This window comes from Argopecten irradians, chromosome 4 (genome assembly GCF_041381155.1).
Source record: "Argopecten irradians isolate NY chromosome 4, Ai_NY, whole genome shotgun sequence".
NCBI classification, from domain to species: Eukaryota; Metazoa; Mollusca; class Bivalvia; order Pectinida; family Pectinidae; genus Argopecten; species Argopecten irradians.
The window spans coordinates 2,653,011-2,675,918 of record NC_091137.1 but is presented as its reverse complement, the minus strand read 5'-3'; the positions used below and the strand labels follow the sequence as shown (position 1 = coordinate 2,675,918).

General features: G+C 43.2%; 1 protein-coding gene across 1 annotated transcript; it reads left to right on the top strand.

Annotated features, from left to right (window-relative positions):
- The first annotated feature begins 191 nt into the window (after positions 1-191).
- Positions 192-22,438, top strand: LOC138320365 (E3 ubiquitin-protein ligase PPP1R11-like). Its single transcript, XM_069263288.1, has 4 exons — positions 192-374; positions 845-962; positions 2,753-2,872; positions 21,233-22,438. Exons 1-4 carry the CDS (start codon positions 315-317, stop codon positions 21,274-21,276), a joined length of 342 nt encoding a protein of 113 aa, XP_069119389.1. The 5' UTR covers positions 192-314; the 3' UTR covers positions 21,277-22,438.
- The last annotated feature ends 470 nt before the right edge of the window (positions 22,439-22,908 follow it).

Here is a 22,908-nt window from a genome sequence, read left to right as displayed (position 1 = left end):
CACCCACTGATGTTATTTGAAGACGGGCCTTGACAAAGCCCGAACAGGTCTTTATCAAAAACTACAGGTCCGTCAGAATTCATACTTGAAATAATGACTTAAACAAAAACGAAAACGACCGAGAAAACCTGCATAACGAATGCGCTATTGTTTTTTTTTTTTAATTCGAATGCACCTGACTTATGACGTCAGCTTTCATTTACTTCCGGTAATAGTTGCGTTTACTTACCATAGCTCGTCCTGATAGTACTCAGCGTATTGACAGTTATTTACCAAAGACATGTAATAATTGAAAACTGGTTATCGTATGAAGGATGGCTACCGCACAACAAGCAAGTGCGTCTTCCAGTAGTACTATTTTGGAACAAGAACAGGTACGTAAATTAATTACCATCGAATATCCTCAACCATGTCATAGGATTGTACGTTAGAATGGTCATCAGGTCGGGGAAAACCAACTTTACGCACGTAGGCTTGCGGGATTGAACCGAGTCGCTCATTGATAACTGGCTACGTACATGTTCATATAGTGCACCCGGCTAGAGAGCGGGGGTCCCTGGTTCGAATCCTGATGTAGATCAGGCCGCTACAATCATATATCTTTAATTGTTATACACATTTTTTATATGGACGACAAGTTTTCTGTTAAATTTAAAACAGTCACACAACGACACCAACACGTGATTATATTTATAAGTTGTAAAAACCAATATCGGAAAAGTAATAATCACCCCAACCATAAATTACACTCTTTACAATGTATATGGTTTTGTTAATAAAGTATTATGTTATACATATAATTCTTGATGTACATTTTGAACATTATGTACATGCCACATTACAGCCACGGAATCAAAGCCCGACATTGAGACTGAAGTTGCGGAAACCGAAGCATGACAAGAAAGTGAAATGGACCACAGAGACTGTAGACAATGAACACATGAATAAGAAAAAGTCAAAATGTGAGTCCGCTGATTATGAAAATGAATGATGATACTGTATTAAATGGCCACAAAACTACTCATGAAAACCAACCAATATATTATTTGATTATGATGATGGCAGGGCAAGAAATATCCCAGGTCCGATGGGCGGAGACCAGTTAATATTATGCACCAATTTCACTTGCCCGGTTTTAATGTTAATTACAGTGGAACTCGGTTAATACGAACTCGAAGGGACCGAGATAAAACTTCGAGTTATCCGAGTGTTCGAATTAAGCGAGTTATCATGTCTACTGACGATCTCTTTACTTGGTATATATAGACCAGTTCCATGTCGTAAAATGATGTGAACAAGAGAGATGTCAAAATCACCGATTGTAGTTGCATAATTATAACAATAAAACGAGATATATATTTTGAAATGCTGTTCTGAAGCAGATTTATGGAGAAAAAATTCGGCATTTTCGGCGAACACATTGTCCAAAAAATCTCATTTCGAGTGGTAAGAACATTTTTTGTATGATTTTTGTCATTCGGACCCAGAATTTACTTCGTATTATCCGAGTTCTTCGAATTTTCCGAAATCGAATTATCCGATTTATTTAAACAAAGATAAAGAGGGAATTCGGCCGGGACCGGCAAAGTACTTCGTATTAAGCCGGGTTGTCGAATTATCCGAGTTCGTATCAACCAAGTTCCACTGTACCCTGTTTTGGGTAAAATTAGATTGAAATCTTAAATTCGAGGAAGTGGTTTTCAAAAAAAGTTTCTTGCCCCATGATGATATTGTACTGTTGATTGTTAGCTCACCTGAACAGAAGGACCAAGGCACAGGGCCCGTTACTAATGATGATATATATAAGATAGGTGACGTCTATTTACATAAATAGACGTGACCTATCTTTTATATATCATCATTAGTAACGAGGCCCTGTGACCAGCATGAGCTTATGCGATACTGCAGTGACTGTCGTCCGTCTGTCAAAAATCAACTTCTTCTCCTTAACTGCTAAAAGGAATATAAAAAAATTGACTGATAGTATCCTTATGGGCTACTGACGGAAAATTGTATAAATGGTCGGGCTGAAAGGGGTCAATTTGGCTATTTTCGTATAAATGTCTTCTTTTCTGAAACTAAGCATGTGACAGCACTCATCATGAAATGGTAGCATCCTTAAAGGGTGGGGATTTAAAATTGTACAAATGGATGGGCTGAGCCCTGGGGGCTTGAGGGGCCGGGCCAAAAGGGGTCAAATTGGCTGTTTTCATATAAACGACTACTTCCCTGAAACTAAGTATGAGATAGCACTCTTTTTGTAGCATCCTTATATTGTAGGTTTTCAAAATTGTACAAACGATTGGGATGACCCCTGGGGGCCTGAGGAGTGTGCCAAAAGGGGTTAAATTAGCTATTTTCATATAAAAACTTCTCTTTAAATCGCTACGGGAACAGAGTTTGTTTTAATTATGGCTCTGACCACCACCCCCCTCTCCCCAGGGGGGCAGGAGGGGCAGGGCGCAATAGGGGAAATAGAGGTCGAGCCTTTAAATCGCTACTAGTCATAGCGTTCTGCATGGAATTTAACCAAATTTGGCCAGAAACATCAATATCCTTTGGGGAATGATCCTTTAATCAGAACATTACTTGGCATTACAATAACCAGGTGAACGATACAGGCCCTCTGGGCCTCTTGTTTTTAAATAAGTGTCCCTATACACACATACTACAAAAATACATTATTGGTTTCATATTGTCATATATAAGCTGATCATATAACTAATTAAATGATGAATGTTTTACTTTTAAGGTTGCTGTCAGTACCAAAAACCTAAAATGTTCGGTGAATCCTCATCAGAGGACGAAGATGATTGTAAGAGCTGTAGTGGCCACAAGGACAAATGTTTCCGAACTGGAGATGATGAATCTGGTAATAGTGATATACATAACATGGCACTGCCCTCAAATTGCACCCCCATAACCATTGTACATGATACACCCCTCACCCTATAACCATTGCACATGGTACACCCCTCACCCTATAACCATTGTACATGGTACACACCTCACCCTATCACCATTGTACGTGGTACACCCCTCACCCTATAACCATAGTACACAATACGCCCCTCACCCTATAAGCATTGTACATGGTACACCCCTCACCCTATAACCATTGTACATGGTACACCCCTCACCCTATAACCATTGTACATGGTACACCCCTCACCCTATAACCATTGTATGTGGTACACCCCTCACCCTATAACCATTGTACATGGTACACCCCTCACCCTATAACCATTGTACATGGTACACCCCTCACCCTATAACCATTGTACATGGTACACCCCTCACCCTATAACCATTGTACATGGAACACCCCTCACCCCATAACCATTGTACGTGGTACACCCCTCTACCTATAACCATTGTATGTGGTACACCCCTCACCCTATACCAATTGCACATGGTACACCCCTCACCCTATAACCATTGTACATGGTACACCCCTCACCCTATAACCATCATACATGGTACATACCCTCACCCTATAACCATTGTACATGGTACACACCTCACCCTATCACCATTGTACATGGTACACCCCTCACACTATAACCATTGTACATGGTACACACCTCACCCTATCACCATTGTACATGGTACACCCCTCACACTATAACCATTGTACATGGTACACCCCTCACCCTATCACCATTATACATGGTACACCCCTCACACTATAACCATTGTATGTGGTACACCCCTCACACTATAACCATTGTACATGGTACACCCTTCACCCTATAATCATTGTACATGGTACACCCCTCACCCTATAACCATTGTACATGGTACACCCCTCACCCTATAACCATTATACATGGTACACCCCTCACACTGTAACCATTGTATGTGGTACACCCCTCACCCTATAACCATCGTACATGGTACAACCCTAGCCCTATAACCATCATACATGGTACACCCCTCACCCTATAACCATTGTACATGGTACACCCCTCACACTATAACCATTGTACATGGTACACCCCTCACCCTATAACCATTGTACATGGTACACACCCCTCACCCTATAACCATTGTACATGGTACACCCCTCACCCTATAACCATTGTACATGGTACACCCCTCACCCTATAACCATTGTACATAGTACACCCCCTCATCCTATAACCATTGTACATGGTACACCCCTCACCCTATTACCATTGTACATGGTACACCCCCTCACCCCATAACCATTGTACATGGTACACCCCTCACCCTATAACCATTGTACATGGTACACCCCTCACCCTATAACCATTGTACATGGTACACCCCTCACCCTATAACCATAGTACACAATACGCCCCTCACCCTATAAGCATTGTACATGGTACACCCCTCACCCTATAACCATTGTACATGATACACCCCTCACCCTATAACCATTGTACATGGTACACCCCTCACCCTATAACCATTGTATGTGGTACACCCCTCACCCTATAACCATTGTACATGGTACACCCCTCACCCTATAACCATTGTACATGGTACACCCCTCACCCTATAACCATTGTACATGGTACACCCCTCACCCTAAAACCATTGTACATGGAACACCCCTCACCCCATAACCATTGTACGTGGTACACCCCTCTACCTATAACCATTGTATGTGGTACACCCCTCACCCTATAACCATTGTACATGGTACACCCCTCACCCTATAACCATTGTACATGGTACACCCCTCACCCTATAACCATCATACATGGTACACCCCTCACCCTATAACCATTGTACATGGTACACCCCTCACCCTATCACCATTGTACATGGTACACCCCTCACACTATAACCATTGTACATGGTACACCCCTCACCCTATCACCATTGTACATGGTACACCCCTCACACTATAACCATTGTACATGGTACACCCCTCACCCTATCACCATTATACATGGTACACCCCACACACTATAACCATTGTATGTGGTACACCCCTCACACTATAACCATTGTACATGGTACACCCCTTCACCCTATAATCATTGTACATGGTACACCCCTCACCCTATAACCATTGTACATGGTACATCCCTCACCCTATAACCATTATACATGGTACACCCCTCACACTATAACCATTGTACATGGTACACCCCTCACCCTATAACCATTGTACATGGTACAACCCTCACCCTATAACCATCATACATGGTACACCCCTCACCCTATAACCATTGTACATGGTACACCCCTCACCCTATAACCATTGTACATGGTACACCCCTCACCCTATAACCATTGTACATGGTACACCCCTCACCCTATAACCATTGTACATGGTACACCCCTCACCCTATAACCATTGTACATGGTACACACCCCCTCACCCTATAACCATTGTACATAGTACACCCCTCATCCTATAACCATTGTACATGGTACACCCCTCACCCTATTACCATTGTACATGGTACACCCCTCACCCCATAACCATTGTACATGGTACAACACCCCTCACCCTATAAACATTGTACATGGTACACCCCCTCACCCTATAACCATTGTACGTGGTACACCCCTCACCCTATAACCATAGTACACAATACGCCCCTCACCCTATAAGCATTGTACATGGTACACCCCTCACCCTATTACCATTGTACATGGTACACCCCTCACCCTATAACCATTGTACATGGTACACCCCTCACCCTATAACCATTGTATGTGGTACACCCCTCACCCTATAACCATTGTACATGATACACCCCTCACCCTATAACCATTGTACGTGGTACACCCCTCACCCTATAACCATTGTACATGATACATCCGTCATCCTGAAACCATTGTACATGGTACACCCTTCACCCTATAACCATTGTACATGGTACACCCCTCACCCTATAACCATTGTACGTGGTACACCCCTCACCCTATAACCATTGTACATGGTACACCCCTCACCCTATCACCATTGTACATAGTATACCCCTCAACCTATAACCATTGTACATGGTACACCCCTTACCCTATAACCATTGCACATGGTACACCCCTCACCCTATAACCATTGTACATGGTACACCCTATCACCGTTGTACATGGTACACCCCTCACCCTATAACCATTGTACATAGTACACCTCTCACCCTAAAACCATTGTACATGGTTCACCCCTCACCCCATAACCATTGTACGTGGTACACCCCTCACCCTATAACCATCGTACATGGTAGATACCCTCACCCTATAACCATTGTACATGGTACACACCTCACCCTATCACCACCATTGTACATGGTACACCCCCACACTATATAACCATTGTACATGGTACACCCTCACCCTATCACCATTATACATGGTACACCCCTCACACTATAACCATTGTATGTGGTACACCCCTCACACTATAACCATTGTACATGGTACACCCTTCACCCTATAATCATTGTACATGGTACACCCCTCACCCTATAACCATTGTACATGTTACAACCCCTCACCCTATAACCATTATACATGGTACACCCCTCACACCCTAACCATTGTATGTGGTACACCCCTCACCCTATAACCATCGTACATGGTACAACCCTCACCCTATAACCATCATACATGGTACACCCCTCACCCTATAACCATTGTACATGGTACACCCCTCACACTATAACCATTGTACATGGTACACCCTTCACCCTATAATCATTGTACATGGTACACCCCTCACCCTATAACCATTGTACATGGTACACCCCTCACCCTATAACCATTGTACATGGTACACCCCTCACCCTATAACCATTGTACATAGTACACCCCTCACCCTATAACCATTGTACATGGTACACCCCTCACCCTATTACCATTGTACATGGTACACCCCTCACCCTATAACCATTGTACATGGTACACCCCTCACCCTATAACCATTGTACATGGTACACCCTTCACACTATAACCATTGTACATGGTACACCCCTCACCCTATAACCATTGTACATGGTACACCCCTCACCCTATAACCATTGTACATGGTACACCCCCTCACCCTATAACCATTGTACATGGTACACCCCTCACCCTATAACCATTGTACATGGTACACCCCTCACCCTATAACCATTGTACATGGTACACCCCTCACCCTATAACCATTGTACATGGTACACCCCCTCACCCTATAACCATTGTACATGGTACACCCCTCACCCTATAACCATTGTACATGGTACACCCCTCACCCTATAACCATTGTACATGGTACACCCCCTCACCCTATAACCATTGTACATGGTACACCCCTCACCCTATAACCATTGTACATGGTACACACCCTCACCCTATAACCATTGTACATGGTACACCCCTCACACCTATATAACATTGTACATGGTACACCCCTCACCCTAATAACCATTGTACATGGTACACCCCTCACCCTATAACCATTGTACATGGTACACCCCTCACCCATAACCATTGTACATGGTACACCCCTCACCCTATAACCATTGTACATGGTACACCCCTCACCCTATAACCATTGTACATGGATACACCCCTCACCCTATAACCATTGTACATGGTACACCCCTCACCCTATAACCATTGTACATGGTACACCCCTCACCCTATAACCATTGTACATGGTACACCCCTCACCCTATAACCATTGTACATGGTACACCCCTCACCCTATAACCATTGTACATGGTACACCCCTCACCCTATAACCATTGTACATGTACACCCCTCACCCTATAACCATTGTACATGTGTACACCCCTCACCCTATAACCATTGTACATGGTACACCCCTCACCCTATAACCATTGTACATGGTACACCCCTCACCCTATAACCATTGTACATGGTACAAACCCTCACCCTATAACCATTGTACATGGTACACCCCTCACCCTATAACCATTGTACATGGTACACCCCTCACCCTATAACCATTGTACATGGTACACCCCTCACCTATAACCATTGTACATGGTACACCCCCTCACCTATAACCATTGTACATGGTACACCCCTCACACTATAACCATTGTACATGGTACACCCCTCACCCTATAACATTGTACATGGTACACCCCTCACCCTATAACCATTGTACATGGTACACCCCTCACCCTATCACCATTGTACATGGTACACCCCTCACCCTATAACCATTGTACATGGTACACCCCTCACCCTATAACCATTGTACATGGTACACCCCTCACCCTATAACCATTGTACATGGTACACCCCTCACCCTATAACCATTGTACATGGTACACCCCACCCTATAACCATTGTACATATACACCCCTACCTATACCATTGTACATGGTACACCCCTCACACCCTATAACCATTGTACATGGTACACCCCTCACCCTATAACCATTGTACATGGTACACCCCTCACCCTATAACCATTGTACATGGTACACCCCTCACCCTATAACCATTGTACATGGTACACACCTCACCCTATAACCATTGTACATGGTACATGACCCGACACCCTATAACCATTGTACATGGTACACCCCCAACCCCTCACCCTATAACCATTGTACATGGTACACCCCTACACCCTATAACCATTGTACATGGTACACCCCTCACCCTATAACCATTGTACATGGTACACCCCTCACCCTATAACCATTGTACATGGTACACCCCTCACCCTATAACCATTGTACATAGTACACCCCTCACCCTATAACCATTGTACATGGTACACCCCTCACCCCTATAACCATTGTACATGGTACACCCCTCACCCTATAAACCATTGTACATGGTACACCCCTCACCCTATAACCATTGTACATGGTACACCCCTCACCCTATAACCATTGTACATGGTACACCCCTCACCCTATAACCATTGTACATGGTACACCCCTCACCCTATAACCATTGTACATGTACACCCCTCACCCTATAACCATTGTACATGGTACACCCCTCACCCTATAACCATTGTACATGGTACACCCCCCTCACCCTATAACCATTGTACATGGTACACCCCTCACCCTATAACCATTGTACATGGTACACCCCCTCACCCTATAACCATTGTACATGGTACACCCCTCACCCTATAACCATTGTACATGGTACACCCCTCACCCTATAACCATTGTACATATGGTACAACCCCTCACCCTATAACCATTGTACATGGTACACCCCTTCACCCTATAACCATTGTACATGGTACACCCCTCACCCTATAACCATTGTACATGGTACACCCATCACCCTATAACCATTGTACATGGTACACCCCCTCACCCTATAACCATTGTACATGGTACACCCCTCACCCTATAACCATTGTACATGGTACACCCCTCACCCTATAACCATTGTACATGGTACACCCCTCACCCTATAACCATTGTACATGGTACACCCTCACCCTAAAAACCATTGTACATGGTACACCCTCAACTCCCTCACCCTATAACCATTGTACATGGTACACCCCTCACCCTATAACCATTGTACATGGTACACCCTCACCCCTATCACCATTGTACATGGTACACCCCTCACCCTATAACCATTGTACATGGTAACACCCCCACACCCTATAACCATTGTACATGGTACACACCCTTCACCCTATCACCATTGTACATGGTACACCCCCTCACACTATAACCATTGTACATGTGTACACCCCTCACCCTATAACATTGTACCATGGTACACCCCTCACCCTATAAACCATTGTACATGGTACACCCTCACCTATAACCATTGTACATGGTACACCCCTCACCCTATAACCATTGTACATGGTACACCCTCACCCTATAACCATTGTACATGGTACACCCCTCACCCTATAACCATTGTACATGGTACACCCCTCACCCCCACGTAATGTAACCATTGTACATGGTACATGGTATCCCCTCACCCTATAACCATTGTACATGGTACACCCCTCACCCTATAACCATTGTACATGGTACCCCATCCCTTTACCATGGTACACCCCTCACCCTATAACCATTGTACATGGTACACCCCTCACCCTATAACCATTGTACATGGTACACACCCCTCACCCTATAAAACCATTGTACATGGTACACCCCTCACCCTATAACCATTGTACATGGTACACCCCTCACCCTATAACCATTGTACATGGTACACCCCTCACCCTAAACCATTGTACATGGTACACCCTCACCCTATAACCATTGTACATGGTACACCCTACACCCTATAACCCATTGTACTGGTACACCCTCACCCTATAACCATTGTACATGGTACACCCCTCACACTATAACCATTGTACATGTACACCCCTCACCCTATAATCCATTGTACATGGTACACCCCTCACCCTATAACCATTGTACATGGTACACCCCCTCACCCTATAACCATTGTACATGGTACACCCCCTCACCTATAACCATTGTACATGGGTACACCCTCACCCTATAACCATTGTACATGGTACACCCCTCACCCTATAACCATTGTACATGGTACACCCCTCACCCTATTAACCATTGTACATGGTACACCCTTCACACTATAACCATTGTACATGGTACACCCCTCACCCTATAAACCATTGTACATGGTACACCCCTCACCCTATAAACCATTGTACATGGTACACCCTCACCCTATAACACCATTGTACATGGTACACCCCTCACCCTATTAACCATTGTACATGGTACAACCCCTCACCCTATATAACCATTGTACATGGTACACACCCTCACCCTATAACCATTGTACATGGTACACCCCTCCACCCTATAAATCCATTGTACATGGTACACCCCTCACCCTATAACCATTGTACATGGTACACCCTATCACTGGTAATATAACCATTGTACATGGTACACCCCTCACCCTATAACCATTGTACATGGTACACAACCCCTTACCCATGGGAATGTACACCCTAACCCTAAACCATTGTACATGGTACACCCTCACCCTATAACCATTGTACATGGTACAACCCCCTCACCTATGTACCATTGTACCCTGGTACACCCCTCACCCTTATAACCATTGTACATGGTACACCCCTCACCCTATAACCATTGTACATGGTACACCCCCATCACCCTATAACAATTGTACATGGTTACACGACCTCACCTCACCTATAACCATTGTACATGGTACACCCCTCACCCTATAACCATTGTACATGGTACACCCCTCACCCTATAACCATTGTACATGGTACACCCTCACACTATAACCATTGTACATGGTACACCCCTCACCTATATAACCATTGTACATGGTACACCCCTCACCCTATAACCATTGTACATGGTACACCCCTCACCCTATAACCATTGTACATGGTACACCCCTCACCCTATAACCATTGTACATGGTACACCCACGCCCTCACCCTATAACCATTGTACAATGTACATGGTACACCCTCACCCTATAACCATTGTACATGGTACACCCCTCTCACCACTATAACCATTGTACATGGTACACCCCTCACTCACCCTATAACCATTGTACATGGTACATACCTGCCCCTCACCCTATAACCATTGTACATTGGTACACTCCTCACCCTATAACCATTGTACATGGTACACCCCTCACCCTATAACCATTGTACATGGTACACCCCTCACCCTATAACCATTGTACTTGGTACACCCCCTCACCCTATTAACCATTGTACATGGTACACCCCTCACCAATAAAACCATTGTACATGGTACACCCCTCACCCTATAACCATTGTACATGGTACACCCCTCACCCTATAACCATTGTACATGGTACACCCCTCACACCCTAAACCATTGTACATGTACACCCCTCACCCTATAACCATTGTACATGGTACACCCCTCACCCTAAACCATTGTACCCTCACCCTATAACCATTGTACGTACACCATTGTACACCCCCACTGTAACCATTGTACATGGTACCCCCCTCACCCTATAACCATTGTACATGGTACACCCCTACCCTATAACCATTGTACATGGTACACCCCTCACCCTATAACCATTGTACATGGTACACCCCTCACCCTATAACCATTGTACATGGTACACCCCTCACCCTATAACCATTGTACATGGTACACCCCTCACCCTATAACCATTGTACATGGTACACCCCTCACCCTATAACCATTGTATGTGGTACACCCCTCACCCTATAACCATTGTACATGGTACACCCCTCAACCTATAACCATTGTACATGGTACACACCCTCACCTATAACCATTGTACATGGTACACCCCTCACCTTACGTATCACCATTGTACTGGTACACCACTCACCCATTGTTTGGTACCCTATTCACATTGTATGTGGTACACCCCCTCACCCTACACCATTGTACATGGTACACCCCTCACCCTATAACCATTGTACATGGTACACCCCCTCACCCTATAACCATTGTACATGGTACACCCCTCACCCCTATAACCATTGTACATGAGTACACCCCTCACCCTAATAACCATTGTACATGGTACACCCCTCACCCTATAACCATTGTACATGGTACACCCCTCTCACCCAATAACCATTGTACATGGTACACCCCCTCACCCTATAACCATTGTACATGGTACAACCCCTCACCCTATAACCATTGTACATGGTACACCCCTCACCCTATAACCATTGTACATGGTACACCCCCTCACCCTATAACCATTGTACATGGTACACTCCTCACCCTATTAACCATTGTACACATGGTACACCCCCTCACCCATATAACCATTGTACATGGTACACCCCTCACCCTATAACCATTGTACATGGTACACCCCTCACCCTATAACCATTGTACATGGTACACCCCCTCACCCTATAACCATTGTACATGGTACACACACCTCACCCCTATTAACCATTGTACATGGTACACCCCTCACCCTATAACCATTGTACATGGTACACCCCTCACCCTATAACCATTGTACATGGTACACCCCTCACCCTATAACCATTGTACATGGTACACCCCTCACCCTATAACCATTGTACATGGTACACCCCTCACCCTATAACCATTGTACATGGTACCAATCACACCCCTCACCCTATAACCATTGTACATGGTACACACCCCTCACCCTATAACCATTGTACATGGTACAACCCCCTCACCCTATAACCATTGTACATGGTACAACCCCTCACCCTATAACCATTGTACATGGTACACCCCTCACCCTATAACCATTGTACATGGTACAACCCCTCACCCTATAAACCATTGTACATGGTACACCCCTCACACCCTATAACCATTGTACATGGTACAACCCCCTCACGCACCCTATAACCATTGTACATGGTACACCCCGTCACCCTATAACCATTGTACATGGTACAACCCCTCACCCTATAACCATTGTACATGGTACAAAGCGCCCTCACCCTATAACCATTGTACCATGGTACCCCCTTCACACCCTATCAACCATTGTACATGTACACCCCTCACACTATACACCATTGTACATGGTACACCCCCTCACCTAGTTAACCATTTGTACATGGTACACCCCAGTCACCTATAACCATGTACATGGTACACCCCTCACCCTATAACCATTGTACATGGTACACCCCCCTCACCCTATAACCATTGTACATTGGTACACCCCTCACCACCCTATAACCATTGTACATGGTACAGCCCCCTCACCTTATAACCATCATTGTACATGGTACAACCCCTCACCCTATAACCATTGTACATGGTACACCCCTCACAAACTATAACCATTGTACATGGTACACCCCTCACACTATAAACCATTGTACATGGTACACCCCTCACACTATAACCATTGTACATGGTACAACCCCCTCACCCTATAACCATTGTACATGGTACACCCCTCACCCTATAACCATTGTACAATGGTACAACCCTCACACTATAACCATTGTACATGGTACAACCCCTCACCTACCTATAACCATTGTACATGGTACACCCCTCACCCTATAACCATTGTACATGGTACACCCCTCACCCTAATCAACCATTGCACCCTATAACATTGTACATGGTACACCTTCACCCTATAACCATTGTATACATGGTACACCCCTCACCCCTATAACCATTGTACATGGTACACACCCTCACCCTATAACCATTGTACATGGTACACCCTACCCTATACCATTGTATGTGGTACACCCCTCACCCTATCACCATTGTACATGGTACACCCCTCACCCTATAAACCATTGTACATGTTGTACACCCCTCACCCCTATAACCATTGTACATGGTACACCCCTCACCCTATAACCATTGTACATGGTACACCCCTCACCCTATAACCATTGTACATGGTACACCCCTCACCCTATAACCATTGTACATGGTACACCCCTCACACTATAACCATTGTACATGGTACACCCCTCACCCTATAACCATTGTACATGGTACAACCCTCACCCTATAACCATTGTACATGGTACACCCCTCACCCTATAACCATTGTACATGGTACACCCCTCACCCTATAACCATTGTACATGGTACAACCCTCACCCTATATAACCATTGTACATGGTACACCCCTCACCCTATAACCATTGTACATGGTACAACCCTCACCCTATAACCATTGTACATGGTACACCCCTCACCCTATAACCATTGTACATGGTACAGAACCCTCACCCTATAACCATTGTACATGGTACAACCCTCACCCTATAACCATTGTACATGGTACAACCCTCACCCTATAACCATTGTACATGGTACACCTCACACTACATAACCATTGTACATGGTACACCCTTCACCCTATAACCATTGTACATGGTACATACCCCACCCCTATAACCATTGTACATGGTACACCCATCACACCTATAACCATTGTACATGATACAACCCCTCACCCTATCACCATTGAACATGGTACACCCCTCACACCTATAACCATTGTACATGATACACCCCTCACCCTATCACCACCATTGTACATGGTACAAACCCCTCACCCTATAATCATTTGTACATGCGGTACACACCCTCACCCTATAACCATCGTACATGGTACAACCCTCACCCTATAACCATTGTACATGGTACACCCCTCACCCTATAACCATTGTACATGGTACACCCCTCACCCTATAACCATTGTACATGGTACACCCCTCAACCCTATTAACCATTGTACATGTGGTACACCCCTCCCCTATAACCATTGTACATGGTACAACCCCTCACCCTATAACCATCATTACATGGTACACCCCTCACCCTATAACCATTGTACATGGTACACCCCTCACCCTATAACCATTGTACATAGTACAACCCTCACCCTATAACCATTGTACATGGTACACACCCCTCACCCTATAACCATTGTACATGGTACAACCCTCACCCTATAACCATTGTACATGGTACACCCCTCACCCTATAACCATTGTACATGGTACACCCCTCACCCTATAACCATTGTACATGGTACACCCCTCACCCTATCACCATTGTACATGGTACACCCCTCACCCTATAACCATTGTACATGGTACACCCCTCACCCTATAACCATTGTACATGGTACACCCCTCACCCTATAACCATTGTACATGGTACACCCCTCACCCTATAACCATTGTACATGATTACACCCCTCACCCTATAACCATTGTACATGGTACACCCCCTCACCCTATAATCATTGTACGTGGTACACCCCACTCAACCTATAACCATTGTACATGGTACACCCCTCACCCTATAACCATTGTACATCGTACACATGGTACAACACCCTCACCCTATAACCATTGTTTATGGTACACCCCTCACCCTACAACCATTGTACATGGTACACCCCTCACCCTATCACCATTGTACATGGTACACCCCCTCACCCTATAACCATTGTACATGGTACACCCCTCACCCTATAACCATTGTACATGATACACCCCTCACCCTATAATATCATTGTACGTGGTACACCACCCCTCAACCCTATAACCATCGTACATGGTACAACCCTCACCCTATAGCCATCATACATGGTACATGGGTACACCCTCACCCTATAACCATTGTACATGGTACACCCCTCACCCTATAACCATTGTACATAGTACACCCCCTCACCCTATAATCCATTGTATGTGGTACAACCCCTCACCCTATAACCATCGTACATGGTACAAACCACTCACCCTATAACCATTGTACATGGTACACCCCTCACCCTATAACCATTGTACATGGTACACAATCCCCTCACCCTATAACCATTGTAACATAGTACAATCCCTAACCCTATAACCATTGTACATAGTACAACCCTCACCCTATAACCATTGTACATGGTACACCCCTCACCCTATAACCATTGTACATAGTACACCCCTCACCATAAAACCATTGTACATGGTACACCCCTCACCCTATCACCATTGTACATGGTACACCCCTCACACTATAACCATTGTACATGGTTACACCCCTCACCCTATAACCATTGTACATGGTACACCCCTCACCCTATAACCATTGTACATGGTACACCCCTCACCCTATAACCATTGTACATGGTACACCCCTCACCCTATAACCATTGTACATGGTACACCCCTCACCCTATAACCATTGTACATGGTACACCCCTCACCCTATAACCATTGTACATGGTACACCCCTCACCCTATAACCATTGTACATGGTACACCCCTCACCCTATAACCATTGTACATAGTACACCCCTCACCATAAAACCATTGTACATGGTACACACCTCACCCTATCACCATTGTACATGGTACACCCCTCACACCCTATAACCATTGTACATGGTACACCCCCCTCACCCTATAACCATTGTACATGGTACACCCCTCACCCTATAACCATTGTACATGGTACACCCCTCACCCCTCACCCCTTAACCATTGTACATGGTACACCCCTCACCATATAACCATTGTACATGGTACACCCCCTCACCCTATAACCATTGTACATGGTACACCCCTCACCCTATAACCATTGTACATGGTACACCCCTCACCCTATAACCATTGTACATGGTACACCCCTCACCCTATAACCATTGTACATGGTACACCCCTCACCCTATAACCACCATTGGTACACATGGTACATTGTATGTACACCCCTCACCCTATAACCATTGTACATGATACACCCCTCACCCTATAACCATTGTACATGGTACACCCTCACACACCTATAACCATTGTACATGATACACCCCTCACCCTATAACCATTGTACATGGTACACAACCCCTCACCCTATAACCATTGTACATGGTACACACCCCTCACCCTATAACCATTGTACAATGGTACACCCCTCACCCTATAACCATTGTACATGGTACACCCCTCACCCTATAACCATTGTACATGGTACACCCCTCACCCTATAACCATTGTACATGGTACACCCCTCACCCTATAACCATTGTACATGGTACACCCCTCACCCTATAACCATTGTACATGGTACACCCCTCACCCTATAACCATTGTACATGGTACACCCCTCACCCTATTACCATTGTACATGGTACACCCCTCACCCTATAACCATTGTACATGGTATACACCCCTCACCTATAACCATTGTACATGGTACACTTCTCACCCTATAACCATTGTACATGGTACACCCCCTCACCCTATAACCATTGTACATGGTACACCCCCTCACCCTTTAAACCATCGTACATGGTACACCCCTCACCCTATAACCATTGTACATGGTACACCCCTCACCCTATAACCATTGTACATGGTACACCCCTCACCCTATAACCATTGTACATGGTACACCCCTCACCCTATAACCATTGTACATGGTACACCCCTCACCCTATAACCATTGTACATGGTACACCCCTCACCCTATAACCATTGTACATGGTACACCCCTCACCCTATAACCATTGTACATGGTACACCCCTCACCCTATAACCATTAACCATTGTACATGATACACCCCTCACCCTATAACCATTGTACATGGTACACCCCTCACCCTATAACCATTGTACATGATACACCCCTCACCCTATAACCATTGTACATGGTACACCCCTCACCCTATAACCATTGTACATGATACACCCCTCACCCTATAACCATTGTACATGATACACCCCTCACCCTATAACCATTGTACATGGTACACCCCTCACCCTATAACCATTGTACATGGTACACCCCTCACCCTATAACCATTGTACATGGTACACCCCTCACCCTATAACCATTGTACATGGTACACCCCTCACCCTATAACCATTGTACATGGTACACCCCTCACCCTATAACCATTGTACATGGTACACCCCTCACCCTATAACCATTGTACATGATACACACCCCTCACCCTATAACCATTGTACATGATACACCCCTCACCCTATAACCATTGTACATGATACACCCCTCACCCTATAACCATTGTACATGATACACCCCTCACCCTATAACCATTGTACATGATACACCCCTCACCCTATAACCATTGTACATGATACACCCCTCACCCTATAACCATTGTACATGGTACACCCCTCACCCTATAACCATTGTACATGGTACACCCCTCACCCTATAACCATTGTACATGGTACACCCCTCACCCTATAACCATTGTACATGGTACACCCCTCACCCTATAACCATTGTACATGACACACCCCTCACCCTATAACCATTGTACATGGTACACCCCTCACCCTATAACCATTGTACATGGTACACCCCTCACCCTATAACCATTGTACATGGTACACCCCTCACCCTATAACCATTGTACATGGTACACCCCTCACCCTATAACCATTGTACATGGTACACCCCTCACCCTATAACCATTGTACATGGTACACCCCTCACACTATAACCATTGTACATGGTACAAACCCTCACCCTATAACCATTGTACATGACACACCCCTCACCCTATAACCATTGTACATGGTGCACCCCTCACCCTATAACCATTGTACATGGTACACCCCTCACCCTATAACCATTGTACATGGTACACCCCTCACCCTATAACCATTGTACATGGTACACCCCTCACCCTATAACCATTGTACATGGTACACCCCTCACCCTATAATCATTGTACATGGTACACCCTTCACCCTATAACCATTGTACATGACACACCCCTCACCCTATAACCATTGTACATGGTACACCCCTCACCCTATAATCATTGTACGTGGTACACCCCTCACCCTATATATATATAATCACCTTCTGAACTGGAAATGACCAGTCGTCTGGTTCTCCTCGCCCTATAACCATTGTCCTCTCCCAGGGTTTTCGTCAGCTTTTTTCGGAAAAGCACCCTTAGCAAATATTGGGAAATTATCATCGGTGTTTTTCAAACTTGGAAAAATATAAAAAGTATAACTTTAGTAATTTTTTCCAATTTTGAAAAGTTCTTGAAAAATTATACGATCTTTGTGAAAATGTCATCAACGTTTTCAAGATCTTAATATTAATATTAACATTTGTTTGCTATCTATAATGAAGTTCACCTTGACCAAATTTTATTATCCCCTGCGAAACACGTTGGCGTGAGATATTGTTTCGGGCTCTGTCCGTCTGTCCGAGATTCTTTTCCTGGCTAAATCTCAAAATTCGTTTAACGCAGCTCCTTGAAACTTTCAGTATACATCAGACAAGTACCCTTATTGTGCCTTTTGCTATTGTGGACCTTCAAATTTTGGACTTTTTTTCGTTACCATGGAAACTTAGTCAAAAAATACCAAATTACTGTTTCTTTTTGTTACCAGGCTATAACTCTAAAACTGTTCAACACAGCTCCTTGAAACTTTCTGTATACAACAGACAAGTGCCTTAGTTGTGCCTTTTGTTATTGCGGACCTTCCATTTTTAGTGCAAGTGTACTCTCTCACTAATATTTTTCTTGTCGAGTGTGGAGTCTGTATACATCCGCTATGCGCAGATTCCAACTGCGCATGTGTTACTGGAAGTCAGTGTCTTATACCGTTTAATAGTTTTCGTCGCGATTTAGTGACACCAACCTTTCAAAAACGTAGACTAAGATATACCTGTCAGTGATGTTCTATTACAAATTAACAACAGTGACATTACACAGTGCTAAAAATATTTGTTTTGTGTCAACATCAAGCGGCGTATCATACAAACTTTTGCATCGGTCACGATATTCTAAGCATCTAATCAACTTTGGAAACTTCCGGAACAATACTATGCAAATCAGGTTTATATAGTCAATAAAAGAAAGTGACAAAACGGATAACTTTTAGTACCAGCCAAAGACATTTACAGCGTTATTCAGCAGATTATATTTAATTTATTTCACATCATCCTAGGTCCTAGATGTATGTTGCACTATTACTTACAAAACCCTGTGACCACAAACTGCATTTTCTGCAGTTATAATAATAAATATTTATAAAATTACCCAGCCTTATGTATGAGAAACAGAATAAAAAATGTTATGAAATATCAGTCTGGGTGCCTGAGCTCTAGATCTGATGTACCCCAGCGTGGGGTTCAAGCATGACACAGGTAAGTCACCACAGAGACTGGACAGTGTTCTAGGGGACAACTATTTTGAACAGCGAAACAAGTCGATCATATTGATATCAATATGATAATAAACACACTTCTGTATAACAAAGGACACAATTGACAAATTTCAAAGTAATTTCACATTTAAAGTTCTGATGAAGTAAAGGAAAGTATTTATTACAATGCACAAAGGGCGTAAACCATCTCCTTGCAATAGCCCCAAGGATAATGAGCAAAAGTGCAAAAATATCGAATTCCTGTTTGTTTTTGTTTCCAGACTCCAAATCCCTTAAATGCAGCTCCATGAAACTTTCTGTATATAGCAGATTACTGTTTCTTTTTGTTTCCTGCTGTTATATTTTCAGTTTTTAATACCCACATACATTTAAAGTTGTACTTGAATAATTGTTTCTTTGACCTTGATGAATTTTGGTTTTTATACCAACTGCTGGGCAAGGGGGATAGTGTCACGTTTTGCGGCTCCCTCTTGTTTTGATCTGAAATGACGATTATAAATATATTTTATTACCATTGTGATCTTATACTTTTTATATCATTAATTTTGTGTGAAAAGAAAAGTGAAATATAATTCTTGAAAATTACAGGTCATGGAAATGGACCAATAGAAGGAGGAAGCTCAGAACATTGACCAGTTTTAATTCAAGTGAATGAATTTAAAACAAATATACCTGTATGTGAAGATTATGACGGGAAATGATTGGCATGGTGTTTGAACATGAGTGATCAGGAACTATTTACATAGTGGACATATCAATGGGCAAACAGAGCTGGAAATCTCCCGCTTATAATGTAGTGTTACCTGACCCCATTTAATGACTATGTCATCATTGGCCTAATTGTGCTGATCTTCAAGACTATGTTATGCTCTCAGTATTGGATTAATGGCACATTCTGTGATACAAACAATGGAACATTTGGCAGTGATATGTTGTGTTACTCTCCAAGTCATGTGTTCAAATGCCCTTGATTGAGCAGTAATGGACACATATTGTGTGTGTTTGTTTCCAGCACTGTTACATTCCATCCATCAATGTGTTTGCTGAAACCTTGAGTTCTTCTTTAAAATGACGATGAGACTACATACAGAGATAGAGCAAATACCATACTGTACTCATTGTTTCCCTAAAAAACCGTTTTAAAAGTGACACAATAAACATGTGAAAAGGCAGGTGTAATTTCAACTTTTCAATTATCATGTTTTTGTACAACCTTCATCACATGCCAAAAGTTGACAATTAGGATAACAAAAGCAAGCGATCTGTTCTTGGTGTTCTTTGTAAATATAAAGAAAGAAAAAAAACTAACTTCTATTTAAAGTTTTCTTGTTCTGGGTTATGAAATAACTTATCTGGTAAAACTCTTGAAATTTTGTCAGATCCAGAAGACAGCGTTCAAACCAGCATATTTGTTTTCTCAAAAAGTCATTCAAAATTGCTTTACTTCTGGGTAAATCATTAACTATGCCTGATAGAAAATTATTCGACAGCTACTTTGACAGTCATTGGTGTCTTTGCTGGACTGTTTGATGTACATGTATTAGTTGTCAATGAAGTAAATACTGCACAATTTACGTGTGAATTACAACTCAATAGTGGCAAGAAAAAATAAAGTGATGAATATGTTATCATTATACAAAGGTACAAGTCATATTGCTAGAAAGTGACACCCATGTATAGTGCTGGAAAAAAAATGTATAACTGCTGCAGCTTCACACTTTGTATAATTTTAAATCTATTTTAACATGATACTTGATCTTTGTTTTTATGAATTTGATGTTTTTTGTCCTGTTTATTTTGCATTTTTGTGAATAAATAGAACATATTCTTCTATTAATACTGTTTGCATGTACATTAAACTTTTACTTAATATTGTAAATGGCAAAAAAAATAAGTTTTAAGAAAATAATGTAGTGTATATCAGAGGTCTAGACACCGGAATATTTGGGTATATTGTAGTGCATATCAGAGGTCTAGACACTGGAATATTTGGGTATATTGTACAGTGTATATCAGAGGTTTAGACACTGGAATATTTGGGTATATTGTACAATATTGTACAGTGTATATCAGAGGTATTGGGTTATAGACACCGGAATATTTGGGTATATTGTACAGTGTATATCAGAGGTTTATACACTGGAATATTTGGGTATATTGTACAGTACAGTGTATATCAGAGGTTTATACACTGGAATATTTGGGTATATTGTACAGTGTATATCAGAGGTTTAGACACTGGAATATTTGGGTATATTGTACAG

Bases quoted from the DNA above. Each gene is read 5' to 3' on its own strand.
- LOC138320365 (XM_069263288.1), top strand. From the start codon at position 315: ATGGCTACCGCACAACAAGCAAGTGCGTCTTCCAGTAGTACTATTTTG. The intron at 963-2,752 runs GTGAGTCCGCTG...TTTACTTTTAAG, and splicing joins GAATAAGAAAAAGTCAAAAT to GTTGCTGTCAGTACCAAAAA. The intron at 2,873-21,232 runs GTAATAGTGATA...TGAAAATTACAG, and splicing joins AACTGGAGATGATGAATCTG to GTCATGGAAATGGACCAATA.